Source organism: Wyeomyia smithii, chromosome 2 (genome assembly GCF_029784165.1).
Source record: "Wyeomyia smithii strain HCP4-BCI-WySm-NY-G18 chromosome 2, ASM2978416v1, whole genome shotgun sequence".
In the NCBI taxonomy this organism is placed as follows: domain Eukaryota; kingdom Metazoa; phylum Arthropoda; class Insecta; order Diptera; family Culicidae; genus Wyeomyia; species Wyeomyia smithii.
The window spans coordinates 1594257-1608959 of NC_073695.1; the positions used below are offsets into that span (position 1 = coordinate 1594257).

Consider the following 14703-nt stretch of genomic DNA (forward strand, 5'->3'; position numbering starts at 1 on the left):
GAGGATGAACTTTTTACGTTCAAAGCATACAAACTAATATCTAAGAGGAGGAAAGAAGGCTACGGAGGAGTCGGCATTCTGCTTAAAAATGGAATACAATACGAAGAACTTACACTCCCAAATATGGAGACAATCGAAGCAATAGCAGTCAAAATTATGCAGCCTAATGGTTTCCATTTCAAAAAATTGAATGTCTTGTCAGTTTACATTCCTCCGAACAACACACTCACTACAAAAGTTCGAGACGAATTAGATGACTTTTTTGGATACATAGAAAGCCTAGAAGATGAATGTATAATATGTGCGGATTTTAATGCACACTATAACTCGTGGAGTCCAGCCTTCCCCGAATGCAGTCGAGGCAGACTATTAGCAAAACTCATAGGAGACGGAAAATTACTGGTTTTGAATGATGGCTCAGCAACAATGATTCCAACCCCGGGGAGGAAGGAATCGGCAATTGATGTGACTTTAACGACGGCAGGGATAGCTTCCAAAGCTACATGGAAAGTAGGGGAAGAAATAGGCGGAAAACACTTATGTGTGTGGATCACCCTAGAAGGTAACACGCCAATTGTCAAAGCAAAAATTAAGAGATTAAATAAAGAAAAGGTAGTTGAAAAGATTAACAGCATTAGACCTCAGTTCATATATGACCCACATGAAATGATAGAAATTTTTGCCGAAGCAGTCCGAGATGCGACTTTTGTAGTCAAAAATAAAAAGGCAAATTTTCTTAAAACTTGGTGGACGGCTAAGATAAACAGCCTATACCAAAACAAAAGGGAAGCGCTCAGGGACTACAACAAAAATCAAACAAGAACCAATTTCATAATACTACAAAGAGAAAGAGCCTTACTCAAAAGAGAAATCCGAAGTGCCAAAAGAAAATACACGAAGGGACTCTCTGAACGCATAGACGAGTCGACTCCATCACGTTGTCTATGGAACATTGTCAAAGGAATCGATACGTCCCTTTCTGGAGAACACAGAACCAAGACAGTCCTATCAACAGAGAAAGCTAGAGCATTTATGGATTACTACTTTAAAGATAAATACCAAGATGTAGAAGAACCGTTGGTTGCCACACCAAGAGATCTGTCGGGATATGAAATGGCCATTAAAGACGAGGAACTGCTTAATATACTGAAAACTAGGAAATCCTTCTCGGCTCCAGGGAGCAATAAGATGTCTTATTGGATTCTTAAAAAACTAAAACCGGGGATACAGCTAAAAATGTGCGAAATGCTTAGTCGTGTTTTCGTTGAAGAAAGTATCCCAGATGGCGAGAAACACTAGTAACACCCATACCGAAAAAAAATGCTGATCCAAATTTGCCAAACTCTCGGCGTCCGATAGCATTGATGAATGTAGAGTTGAAGCTCATAAATGCAGTTATTAAAAACCGTCTTGCAGAGATAGCTGAGATAAATCACCTTATACCAACACTATCCTTCGGCTTTAGAAAACATGTATCAGCATCATCATGCATCAATTACCTGGTAAACACGATACACGAAACTAAAGACCATGAACAAGAGTGTTGCGTAGCTTTCTTGGACCTACAAATGGCGTACGATAGTGTTAACACCAACCTACTGCTTACAACACTCATAGGTCAGAGAGTGCCACAGAAGATACTCTCATGGTTGTATGAGTACATGCGAAGGCGAGTTATGGTACTAGAATCGGAAGAAGGCAGAATAGAAATGGAAGTTAGTGAAGGTTTGCCCCAAGGGTGCCCCTTGTCCCCACTACTTTTCAATTTATACACCGCAAAGCTGCATGAAATGTCCAATGAAAAATGCGAATTGGTACAATTCGCAGACGATTTCGCTGTTTTCGCCAAAGGAAGAACCATTGAAGAGGCAACAATTGCATTGAACAACTTTCTAGTTACCCTGTTCAGCAACTTAAGGAAGTTGAATCTGCGTATAAACGTTAACAAATGTGCGGCCATTCCATTCACTAACAAGAATAGCGATCATATTCGCGTTCAGGTTGAAGGGGAGAGAATTGAAATAGTCAATACGCACAAATACTTAGGATACACCATAGACAAGTGTCTTAAACACCGAAAGCATATCGAAAATATAAGAGATAACGCGACGAAAAAATTGGGACTCCTAAAAATGCTAGGCAGGCGTACTGGAAGTTCAAATCCTGCGACACTGTTGAGAATAGGAAATGCATTAGTACGAAGCCGTTTGGACTATGGTGCGTCAATATATGGTATTGCAGCAGATTCGAATTTGGAAAAACTACAGGTTGTACAGAATTCGTATGTTAGACATGCAATGGGATATCTGCGAAGCACGCCAATTCATGTCATGTTAACAGAATCAGGCCAGCTTCCCATGAAGCTCCGAATTGAAGCATTGACAAAAAAGACATAATTAGAACCATATATTATAGAACGCCAAATCAAAAATTTATAAGCACCACACTGAACAGAGAGATCTCAAACGGTTCTTATTTATCGACCATAGCGGAAAAGCATGTGGATCTTATTCATCAGATACACCCCTCAGATAAAGATATAAACAGCAAAACAAGAATGAAATATTTTGAAACAATAGATATGGAACAAATAATCAAAACAAAACTTAGCTGTGACAAGAAAAAGGAAGATGAGAGCGATGCTTTCTGGAAGGCCCTGTTCCATGACGCTATGCAACATACTTATCACGGATACAAACGTATCTTCACGGATGCTTCTAAAACCCCATCTGGAGTAGCGTTTGCCATATACGATGAAACAGATAAAACATTTTTAACCGAAAAAATCAATGATAATTTCAGTATAACAAACGCGGAAATTTTGGCAATACAGAAAGCAATTGAAACATGTAAGCAGAAAATGTACAAAAAAATCACAAGAAGGTTGTATGCAAAGCCACGACCGCAAGGTTGAAGTAGAATACTTTTACAAGAAAGATAACCCGGCTGCTTGCGTGTCAGTCATTTTTTCTAGTAAATAAACGTTGACCGTTAATTGGCAGTATAGTAATTTCTTTTTGTCTGATATTTTGAATGAAGTTCATTGAATCTTTTTGAATTTTGTGCAAATGAGACGTTGAAGTGCTGCCGAATTGTAATATGCACATTTAATACGACATCATTAAACGGGAACGGAACAAAGGCTACGGTTATGCAGAACGCGAATGCCGGCGCGATGCGATGCGCCTTACCGTGGTGAAATGTACAGCTCTTTTTAAGGCGAAGTAGAGCTATACATTTCAACAGATTTCGTCTTGCCGAATCGCATCGCGCCGTTATTTGCGTTCTGCATGACCGTAGCCAAACACTAAGCGACGCAAACACGTAATAATAATCAGAGTATGCATGTAGAGGAAGATAATTAACTTTGGATTAAAACGAGAAAATATTAACTCTTCAAATAATCATTTGTGTTCTTCAAATTTCAGTTGTTCAATTTATTATCCGATGAAATGTTTGTTTATTATCTGATGTAGCTCTTATATAGGCCAAATGATGCATTCCCAATTTACTAGGTCCATAACTCTGCCGACCGTGCTTGGGAAAGCGCGGTATAACGACCAATCAGAGGTCGAATTTTGTGTTTTGACAAGGCTTAAGAGTTTTCAATAGTACAATAGTTCGAATGATAAAATTGAAATTTCATGCATTTGGTAGGAATCTTAGAAGATTTTCTAATCGATTGCTGCAAAAACGAAGGAAATCCATCGGAAACTAACCGATTTATTAGCATTTGAAATTTTTCTCACTTTTTTCAGTTTTAGATTTTCATTTCACATCCCTATGTAGCCGAACTTCCTGAGAGAAGTATTCTAATTCAAAATTAAATCTTCATTAATTCATTTGTTGTCCTTATAAGGACAATTGTTCAATTTATCATAGGATGTAGTGTTTATCTTACATCTCTGTGTTACCTTGATAATGAGGACTAAGGCGCACGGTCAACACAATGAGAAAGGTGTTTTCACATTGAAAATTAGACACGGCTTGTTGGCAAATGCATCTACCGCTAATACCACCGCTATCATACGAAAGCGCGTCGTTTCATGTGGGGAATATCAACAACGAAAAATGACGCGTGTCTAAGCATAACCCGAACTGTTTCGCCGTGCTGCTCCCATTTACCTTTACATCGGCCTCAGGGAAGTACCGGCTGCATCTGCATCTACCGTTGAGGCTGTCACTATACTGCTATTGGTACCAAAAGCTATTAACTCTTCAAATAAGTGTTTTATTTGTTCTCAAAAGAACAATTTTTTAATTCAAAATCGGATTTACGCAATCGCATCTCTGTAATATTACCGACAATAATATTCTTCTGAACAAAATGATACAACTTTCCCATTAGGCCTCTGCCATAATAGACGCGAAAAGCGACGCGAACCGATTCGCTCGGCTGTAGGTTAATGTACAGCCATCAGTAGAACTGTACATTAACCTACGGCCGAGCGAATCGGTTCGCACCGCTTTTCGCGTCTACTATGGCAGAGGCCTTAGAGAAAGTTGCTGGCTGATGTATTCACTTCATGCAAGCCTGCTGCTGATGCTTCCCGCTATCACATTGAAACAGCATTTTAGTGAAGGGAGTGTCGTTGCATCAGCTGACCCTGCTATTATCGATGCTGATATACCCGCTGTAACAGCTACGCCATGCATAGCCATGGCACAGTTGTGGCCGCTATACGCTGGCCCAACTGCTGAGCAACTGCAACGCTATCCGTAGCCACGCCACAGTTGTGGCCGCTAAACGCTGCCATTGGTTTCCGCTGTACCTCCTTTTGCTGGCCCAGCTGCTATCGATGCGATGCTGAGATCCGCAGAAACTGCTACGCTTATCCACAGCCATGCCACAGTTGTGGCCGCTATCCGCTATCGATGGTACCCATTGCTCTGCTCCCGCTGCTGCTAAGGGAAGACTGCTGTTGTCGCTGTTCAGAACTATTATGAGCGGCTTCGTTTATTGTTGTTGTTTAAGTTTATCTGTATTTTTATGTTTTTGTAGGGTATAATACATGTTTTTAAAAGTATAAGTGATTCACATTACTGTTTTCATCTTTGATGTGCGAGTTTTGATTTTTGTTTTACTAAGCTTTCTAATTGTAGAGATTTTGAATTTTGGATTGTCCACTTTGGTGGCGCTTGTTTGAAAGAAAACTACTTAAAACTACTATTTACAGCTTAAAATTACTATTTACAGCTTAGAACTAACTTAACCTACTATGTACAAACCGCTTATTAAAGCGTATTCTGAATGCTGACATTTATGTACAAATTTGGTTTTGGTTTCTGTTATTCTGGCATCTACTTTTGGAGTAACTGCTTCTTGGTGGAGATCTGTGATCCTGGTGTCATAGGGACAATCGAGGATCATCCGTAAGATTCGGTTTTGCGCAATCTGTATTTTGTTCCTGTGAGTTTGTGCACATGACTCCCACACCGGAGCTGCGTAAAAGACCGCGGGGGCAATTATTTGTTTGTAGACTGCCAGTTTGTTTGTTCTTGAGAGGCGAGATCTGCGACAAATTAGCGGGTATAGTGACCGAACCAAAGCTGAGCACTTAACCAGTGTCCTCTCCACATGCGATCGGAAAAGAAGTTTCTCGTCGAATAGCAGTCCAAGATAGGTAACTTCGGAAGACCACTCAACCCCTGTACCGTTCATAACCACAACGCATGATGGAGGGGGCTTCAGTTTGGGGGATTGTCGATGAAGGAACATTATTGTTTGGGTTTTGGAAGCGTTGATCTTGATTTTCCAGGTGTTAGCATACTCGACAAAGGCGTCTAAGCATCGCTGAAGTTTGTTGGTGATCTCACGAGGCATTCTTCCCTTGACGGCAATTGCAGTGTCATCTGTGAACAGAAAGAGCACGCAGCCATCTCCCAGGGAAGGAATGTCGGAGGTGTAAATGTTGTATAGCAAAGGGCCCAGCAGACTGCCCTGCGGGACCCCTGCTGGGATGGAAAAAGTATTTGATAAACAACCATTCAGCGATACCCTGAACGACCTCTGCCGAAGGTAGCTACAGATGATTTTTGTCAAATATGGTGGAAAGTTGAAGGCACAGAGCTTGTATACCAGACCGTCATGCCAGACATTGTCAAACGCCTTTTCGACGTCCAACAATGCCATGGCTGTGGACATGGATACAGCCCTGTCCCTTCTGATGTTGTTCATCACCCGCACCAGCTGGTGCGTGGTGGAGTGACCCTTCCTAAACCCAAACTGTTCCGGGAGTAAGATGTTGTTTTCCTCAGCCACCTTCATCATGCGGTTGAGGATCAGTTTTTCAAACAGTTTGCCCAGCGATGAGAGTAGGCTGATCGGACGGCAGCTTGATGCTAACGTCGGATCTTTCCCGGGTTTGCGGATCGGTATGATCTTGGCTATCTTCCAAATGCTTGGATAGTAGTGCAATTCCAAGCATCTGTTGAAGATAGAGCTCAACAACAGGTGAACCCTGTTGCTGAGCTTTTTTAAGACCATATTGAAGACCCCGTCAAACCCAGGAGCCTTCATGTTCTTAGTACTCATCAGCGCTGAGCAAACCTGTTCTGCTGTGATTTTATGTTCTTGAGGAACGGTACAGGGGAAGTTTTCGAGGTCGCGGACGCACTGCTCGACCTGGTCTTCCATTGGACTAGCCATGGTCGAGCCAAGCAAATGCGATGAGGCAATGTGATTGCCTACCGCATTTGCTCTCTCGACCGGTGCAACAAGAAGCCTCTCTCCGACCCTGAGGGGAGGAACTGGTTTGGGGTGCGATTTCAGCACTTTGGCTACTTTCCAGAATGGCCTGGAGCGGTCGTCCAAACTTTGGACTAAGCGTCCTAAATTTTCATTCCGGAGTGAGACCATCCTGGAAGCAATTTGCCTATTCAGATCGGTCACCTCGAGCCTAATGTCCAGATCCCTGGTCCTCTGGAACTGGCGTCTACGCACATTCCGCAATCTAATTAGCAGCCGGGTATGGGAATCAATAGCAAGGAACTTACCCCTCACAGGAACACGTCGCACACACGCCTCGTCGGCCACGTTTATGGCTCGTTGGAGACCCTCCAACGCCTGGTCGATGTTTTCCACGCTGTCGAGCGGCGGCGCCTCGTCGATGTTGTTGTCCACCATTCGAGCAAAGCGCTCCCAGTCGACATGATGGTAATCTTTCCGCAGACAGCTGACAGGAGCAACACCGATCCCCACCTCAGCAACGACAGGTTGGTGGTCTGAGCTCAGATCGTTGAGGGCCACTGGTTTGGAGAGCTCGATGTTGGCCAGGAAGAAGTCCAGGGTTGAAGGGTTCCCCGCTGGGGAGATGAAAGTCGGCTCATCCGGAAACTGCACCGTATAAAACCCATGCTGCGAGTGTTCGAAGAGTTGACGACCGTTCAGATTCTGCCGATAATTTCGCCAAGCCTCGTGCCGAGCATTTAGGTCTCCCCCAACGACGAAGCGGGAGTTGGTCCTGGTGATGGTTGCCAGGTCGTTCTTGAACTGCATTGCTGTACCGTTGCTGATACTACACTGGCGAGGACAGTAGACGACGATGAACCGGATGAACCCGGTAGCTGATTTGACCTCCACACTAAGGGCTTCGATGATGGCGGTGTGGATGTGCGGCAAGATGTTGTATTTCATCCCTTTTCTAACGATGATCGCTATACCACCCCCCCTGGAGTTGGTGCGATCGAGACGGATGATGTTGTGATCCGGCAGCCAAAAACTGTCGCCGGACTTTAGGTGGGTCTCTGTGAGTAGACCCACGTCGATGTTGTACTTGCGGAGAAAGTCAGCAAGCTCAATGTTTTTTGCTCTAATAGAGCAAGCGTTCCAGGTGACGATGGAGATGGGTTTAGGATCCATATTGGATAATAAATTTACCGAGCACATGGATTTGCTCGGGCTTGTTGCGACACGCACGAAGGGCATTGGTCATGCTGCTAAAAATTTCTAGCAGCTCATCCGCAGAGTACTTCTCGGACTCAGCGCTCGGTGGTGTTGTTGTGGGTGGACGCCAGTAGCCAGGGGGGGGAGGCGACCGTTGACCGGCTGACCCGCCGGATGGTAAGTGTGGAAGGTCAAGTTGCGTACGCGTACTTGGGTGCCCTGCTTGCTGGGATGAACGCAGAGGAGGAAAATCTTCCGCCCTGAAGACCGGTGGTTTGTCTTTCTTCCTGCTCGGCTGGTTGGTTGACGACGCCTGCTTGCGGATATGTTTGAAGCTCTCCCTTTTCGGGCACTGTCGATCAGAGCTCTGGTGATCACCGCCACAGTTAGCACACTTAAACTGTACCGCACCGGCACCGTCCACAGGGCAATCCGATGTAGAGTGGTCCTTGGCGCAAATGTTGCAACGCGGTTTGATGTTGCAGTTCCGGGTACCGTGACCGAAGTTGAGGCACCTCTGACACTGCGTAACGTCTCGGCGGCCTCCTCGATAGGGCTCCCAACGGATGATAATGGAGAACAAAGAGCGGATGGCTCGCAAAGCGCTCAGTGTAACTGTCCCTTTTGGGAAATGAACCAGAAAGAGGCAGTCCGGGTATTTCCTTTCATTTTCATTTCTGCGTTTGATCGGATAGACAGCAATTGGGGCCAATTTGTACCGATCCTTGATTTCGGCACCGATCAGCTTGGGGTCGAAACCTGGCAAGCCTCTGATGACCACCTTGAAAGGCTTTTCCCCAGGAATGTCGTGGGTGAAGAACTCAGATTTAGAATTTTTCAAAAACTTCGTGGCCTTCTCAAAATCCACCTTCGTGTGGAGCATAACCTTCGTACCGATGCCGCATAACTTATATTCAGCTGCTACGCCCAGCGATGCAAAGTCGCTAATGAGCTTGTTGAGAGGAACGTTTTTCACTACCAGCGGGGGAAGCTTCACTTTCACCGTATTGGGGCTGGCAGAATCCGGAACATCAGTCGGCTCGCCAAAATCTCCAACGTCGCTAGCGTTTGTCACCGTGTCGCAGTCAGCCACACTTTTCGAAGTGCAACTGCTTCCGCCTGGTTTCTTCTTTTTACTGCCTACTTCAGCAGCAGAGTTTTGTTTCGCAGGGCTCGAGCCTGCTCTTCTCTTTTTCTTTGACATCACACAGCGATGCAAGCGACGAACTGTCGCACAAAACGGAATAAAATTTTTAACTAACCCGGCTTTTCAGAAATAGAACTGTACTTCTCAACAGTCTGAGAGCGAATGAATCATGCATGAGCGGCTTCGACTAAAACAGGCTCTTATATAGGGATGAAAATAGGAATGAATTATTTAACGTACGTGGTGGAATGATATAGCTCATGGCTGAGGGCGATCATTTGATAAGCTCCACCTCTTTTTTCAGTTTCTAAAGTTTTTCCTCAGTTTCGTAGCACGGATGCACAAAAATGATTTCTTGTGAACATTCTGTCGAACCGGACCGATAGCACTCTCATTGAAGCAACAAAATAACATGTTTTGTGTCGTGTTGTGCAGCTTGGTTGAAGAAAATGTTCCCGTCCCCGTGTCGCATGTAAGCAGATTATTGCGTTCAGTAGACAGTAGATAGTGTATCCAGCGAATAAACACCGATGGTGCTCTCACACACGCAACGGTTTTAACCCGTATCTTATTGCGGTTTGTAACATCAAGCGATTTCGTTTGCTCGCTGTTGCGTGTTGCATCATGTTGCAACTTGGCAGCTGGGAGACGACGAAATTCTGTTTATGCTGATTGATTGAATCGACTTCATATTAGCTCTGCATAGTCGAACTAACTGCTTTTGTGAATGCGTACTAACAGGGCAGGTAATTATTCAATGTCGGTTATGCTGATCGCAGCCTTTGCGCTGACCCTACAGTGGGGGGTTTACTAAATAAAGTGAAAATTAGACAACTACAACAGAATTTGATTGCATCCCGCACAGAATGTCTGCTTGTGTTGATGCCAGAAAATTATTAACCTTCAATTATTTTTTATTTGCCTTCAAAAAAGCATTTTGCTGTTCAAAATCGGTTGCTAATTACAACCTTTGAGCTGCCCTAACATTGGGGGAATTAAAATACACGGACAACATGCACTGTGGAAGCTATTTCACATTCAGTAAATTAGACGGGTGCGACAAATTTAAATTGCTAGGATGCAACACAGAATGCTTGCTTGCGTTGACAAAAATTATTAACTTTCAATGACTTAATTATTTGCCTTCAAAAAGGCATTTTGATTTCCAAAATTGGATTTCCTGATGGCAATCTTCATGCTGCCCCAACACGGGGGAATAATGGCTGTCTGGCGACACACGCTGAGAAAAACCGCGCTGCTCCTGAGACGTGGTGACCAACCACCGGGCTAGTGACTGCTGTTGTCGCTGTCTGATGCTACGCTATGCATAGCCATGCCACAGCTGTGGCCGCTATACGCTGGCCTAACTGCTGAGCAACTGCAACACTATCCGTAGCCATGCCACAGTTGTGGCCGCCATTGGTATCCACTGTACCTGCATCTGCTGGCCCTGCTGCTATCGATGGTGAGATCCGCTGGAACTGCTACGCCTATCCACAGCCATGCCACAGTTGTGGCCGCTTTCCGCTATCGATGGTACCCACTGCTCGCTCCCGCTGCTGCTAAGGGAGGACTGCTGTCGTCGCTGTTCAGAACTATTATGAGCGGCTCCGGCTGATACAGGCTCTTATATAGGCCAAATAGCATGTTTTCAATTGCAAGGTATATGATTCTGTCGACCGTGCTTGGGAAGCAAGCATATAACGACCAATCAGGGGTCGAATTTTTCGTTTTGACAAGGCTTGACTATTTTCAATAGTATAATAGTGTGAATAATAAAATTACAATTATCTTATTTTGGGAAGAATCTTAGAAGATTTTCCAATCTATTGCTGCAAGAACGAAGGAAATCCATTGAATACTAACCGATTTATTAGCATTTGAAATTGGACATATTTTTCACTTTTTTCGGTTTTAGATTTTCATTTCACATCCCTATGAAGCCGAACTTCCTGAGAGAAGTATTCTACTTCAAAACAGTGATACTCACGGACTCCAGAAGCGCATGCGAGATGCTTCTGAACAAAAAAGCGCTAACAGAGAACTACATAGCATGGGAAGCATATAAAGACCTGCAAGAAGCACAGAGAAACAGTATTAAAATACAATGGCTACCAAGCCACAGAGGAATTCGAGGTAACGAAGAAACCGACAAAGCAGCTGTAGAAAAAACAAACGACACACAAACTTTCTTTAACGGAATAACAATGGATGATGCCATGATACTTAGTCAAAAAGAAATATGGGAAGACTGGACAAGAATTTATAAGACAAAATCACTGCAGAAAGGAAAATGGCACTACAAAATAATGGAGAGTCCAAATAAAAAGATTTGGTCCAAAACACTAGCTCTGAATCCCAAACAAATAAAAGTCCTGAGCAGAATTCGCAGTGGGCACACACTGACTAAAAGTAAAAAAGCACAATGGGGTATCGAAATAGACCAAATGTGCGACTTTTGCGAGGAAACCGAAAACTTACACCACATACTTTACGATTGTGCCAAATATAATACAACACGGATCAATTTTCCAGTCTTGGAATATATGAAGCCTCTAGAATGTATATTAGAAGAAAAATGTGAAGAAAGTATGGTACAAGTAAAAGAATTCTTACATGAAATAAACATGAAAATTTAAAATAAAAGAGAACCTAACATCGAAAAACATGAACAAACGGAATTTTTGGCGAGATGGACCAACCGTGGTCTCAGCCACTGTCAAACGACACAAACAAAGGAAAAAAAAAAAAACAGTATTTCACAACATTATACCGGCACTCTGCGATTGGTCCATCACTAGAACGGGTAACCACAGGATTTTTTCAAATTCTAGAAATGTGTACTCTTTCTCCGGCCGAATCTGGTGAATTTATTTCAAAAAATGCCAAATTTTTAAAAGTGAACGAGGCTGCTATTAAAAGCCTAACAAAAGAGGTAAGTTGATTTTATTTAATCTAATCAACTGTAGGTATATTTTAAGAGTGTTCTAAATCCCTATAACAGGTGATAGCCGGCATCCAAACGAAGGCGATCGATGTGGAAAATTTCTCCCAGCATCAGTACCACCCTAAGCCAACCGACCCAATTGCGCCGAACTGGATCTTCCTGATTGATACTCTCAATTTCTGCTTCTGGACAGCAGGCGATGCGACTAAATGGAAGGTCAAGGGAGAAACCGGTTACTTCTCGCTATGTGCTGCCATAAATCGAGCCCTTGAGGAAGGCATCGACATTACCAATCCAGCGTACTATTCGAAGATTACTCTGGCGGAGTTGGAGAAAATTCTGCGTTCAGACGATGGTATTACGAAGGCGCCACTTTTGCAAGAACGGGTTCAGTGTCTTCACGAGGTTGGTACAACCCTTCTCGAGAAGTATGATGGAAAGTTTGAAAACTGTGTTAAAACTTGTGCCAATTCTGCCGTTGCCTTACTAGAGTTGATAACACGCGATTTTCCGTGCTTCCGGGATGAAGCCGTCTATGACGGAAAGCGGGTAGCAATCTACAAGCGGGCTCAAATTTTGATTGGCGACTTATGGGCTTGCTACCGAGGTGATGGTTTAGGCTTTTTTCGAGACATCGAAAAGATTACGATGTTCGCCGATTATCGCATTCCGCAGGTGTTGGTTCACTTTAAAACGTTAGAATACTCCGATGAACTGATGGAAACACTGAAGAATGGTTCTCTGTTGGAAAATGGTTCCCCGGAAGAGGTCGAAATCAGAGGGGCCTCCATCCACGTGGTCGAGCGTTTGAAGCAGCTGGTACTGGAAGAACTGAAGGCAAATCATCCGGACATTTCGCCGAAAAATGTCAATGCTGTTCTGTTGGACCATTTTCTTTGGGATTATCGGCGCAAACATGCAGCAGAGTTGGAGTATATTCCATTCCACAAAACCATAAGCGTGTATTACTAAAAGCATGCTAATATTTTGTTTCTATTTTATTTCTCAATCCGAAAAACCAAAGTTTCCTTCCAAGAGGAGGTCATCGCAAATTATCCCTAGATTATTCGTGTTCATTTTGGAATGGTCGTTATTTTATTTACACACAATTTCAATGGTTGTTCGATTCAGCCTGTTTAACGCTTCCAACGGTTAATGAAATATAATATAGTTCTTTTAAATATACACACATACTTCTTCCTATATTTTTATGTTTACTATTGAACGACGCATTTAGTTTTCTGACCGATTTGGGACTTTACTATTTGAATTTTCGCTTCCAACGGGTGTGCTTGAACTTAAGCGTCACGATTCAAACAAACCTATTGAGATGATAACATGAGGAAGCAGACACAAACCATCTGTTCACCAACCAACCAACGAGAAACAACAAAATCCATATTTTGGGTGCAATGTATTGTCTTTTTTTTCTTGTTTCGATTGTAAATACAACCCATAAATTCGACCGTCGAAAATAGCAAAAGATGAGCGTTCGTTGATGGCTTCTAAAAACGTTTTCTTTCGGTTCGTATTTCTACACAACGTGCAAACAATAATAGGGCCTTCATCTTAAAAAATATTGATGCCTTAGAGTCACTAAACTACTTAAATTACACAATCAATAGCAGGTAAAATAATCAACAGTTAAACATCATGACACAAAATAGTCAACCGTTTGGGAAATTTAGGATTTTGACAGGCGTAATATCCACCGGGGCTTTTGTTCCAGACGACGCCCACCGCTTTCGCTTTCTCTCTGTCTCGACCAAGCGCAGAAGCAAGTGATGAAATTTGTTTGCGGGGGTTGATACTCTCACGTACAACAACAGCGGACAGCATTGCGGCTTAAATTTTATTCTCGACCATGTCAATGTGCAGTTTGTAGTAAACGTACGGATAGTACTCCGATTGTCCAAAGCCGAGTCCGGGAATGTCGACGTTCTGGAAAAAGTAGGCGAGCAGGTTGTGTAATGTTGTTTCAGTGTTAAGCTTCTATCTTGTGGAAGGTATTTTTTTTACTAGATTTGGGGGAAAGTTTTATTTTGAGTGTCAGTAACCAACCCTTGCTGCTAATGGCATTTCGGAACTAAGATTGAATCAAACTAGATTAATTTCATCTGGTACAGCCTTCAATATACCAATCAAACTGATTAAATCAAACAGACAACCTAAGAGTCCACTGCTTTCAACAAAACTCATCACCTTCACATAAACTTGTGGAAGCTGAAGTAAGCCTGGAGTATAAGCAATTATTAATACATGAGCATTGACGACCGTACATAACGTAGTTGCACCTCCGTGATTGACCAGAGCTAGTGAAGTTGGACAGAGAACCACATAGATAGTTTTAGGGATGTTATACCATCTTCAATGTACAACAATTCAGTAACTTCAGGAAGAGGATTGTTAGTTCGACAAACGTTGTTATGAGACCGAGTTCACCTCTGCATCTCTACGGATGTCGTATGAAGGGTATTTGTGTTAGTATGATGGGGTCGGAAAGATCAGGATTCGCCGTGGTAGGCAATACGATCAGATATTTTCAAATCTCGCGCGCGAAAAATAATTTTTTAAACCAAATAATAAATCGTCAGATTCAAAAGCTAAGCGCGAATTAACGAGCTGATTCGCAGGCACTGATTTCATGTCCTGTGAGAGTGAGCTACGCGATACGAATCTCCAGATCACCAGTCTTTCTTTCTTTTTGTTTGTTTTTTTTTTTAG

The 14703-nt window shown here is 43.1% G+C and overlaps 2 protein-coding genes across 6 annotated transcripts in view; one reads left to right on the top strand and one right to left on the bottom strand.

Moving 5' to 3' along the window:
• The first annotated feature begins 11779 nt into the window (after window positions 1–11779).
• On the top strand, window positions 11780–12957 carry LOC129725850 (queuosine salvage protein). Its single transcript, XM_055682170.1, has 2 exons — window positions 11780–11967; window positions 12037–12957. The coding sequence occupies exons 1-2, from the start codon at window positions 11869–11871 to the stop codon at window positions 12949–12951; spliced, it is 1014 nt and encodes a 337-aa protein (XP_055538145.1). The 5' UTR covers window positions 11780–11868; the 3' UTR covers window positions 12952–12957.
• Window positions 12958–13051: 94 nt separating this feature from the next.
• Window positions 13052–14703, bottom strand: part of LOC129725849 (V-type proton ATPase subunit C) — a 38759-nt gene continuing 37107 nt past the window's right edge. For all 5 annotated transcript variants that reach the window (XM_055682166.1, XM_055682169.1, XM_055682168.1 and 2 more), the window contains one exon: window positions 13052–13920. In XM_055682166.1, coding sequence (XP_055538141.1) covers window positions 13825–13920 — 96 coding nt within the window. In that variant the 3' untranslated portion in view covers window positions 13052–13824. The remainder of the gene's footprint in view (window positions 13921–14703) is intronic.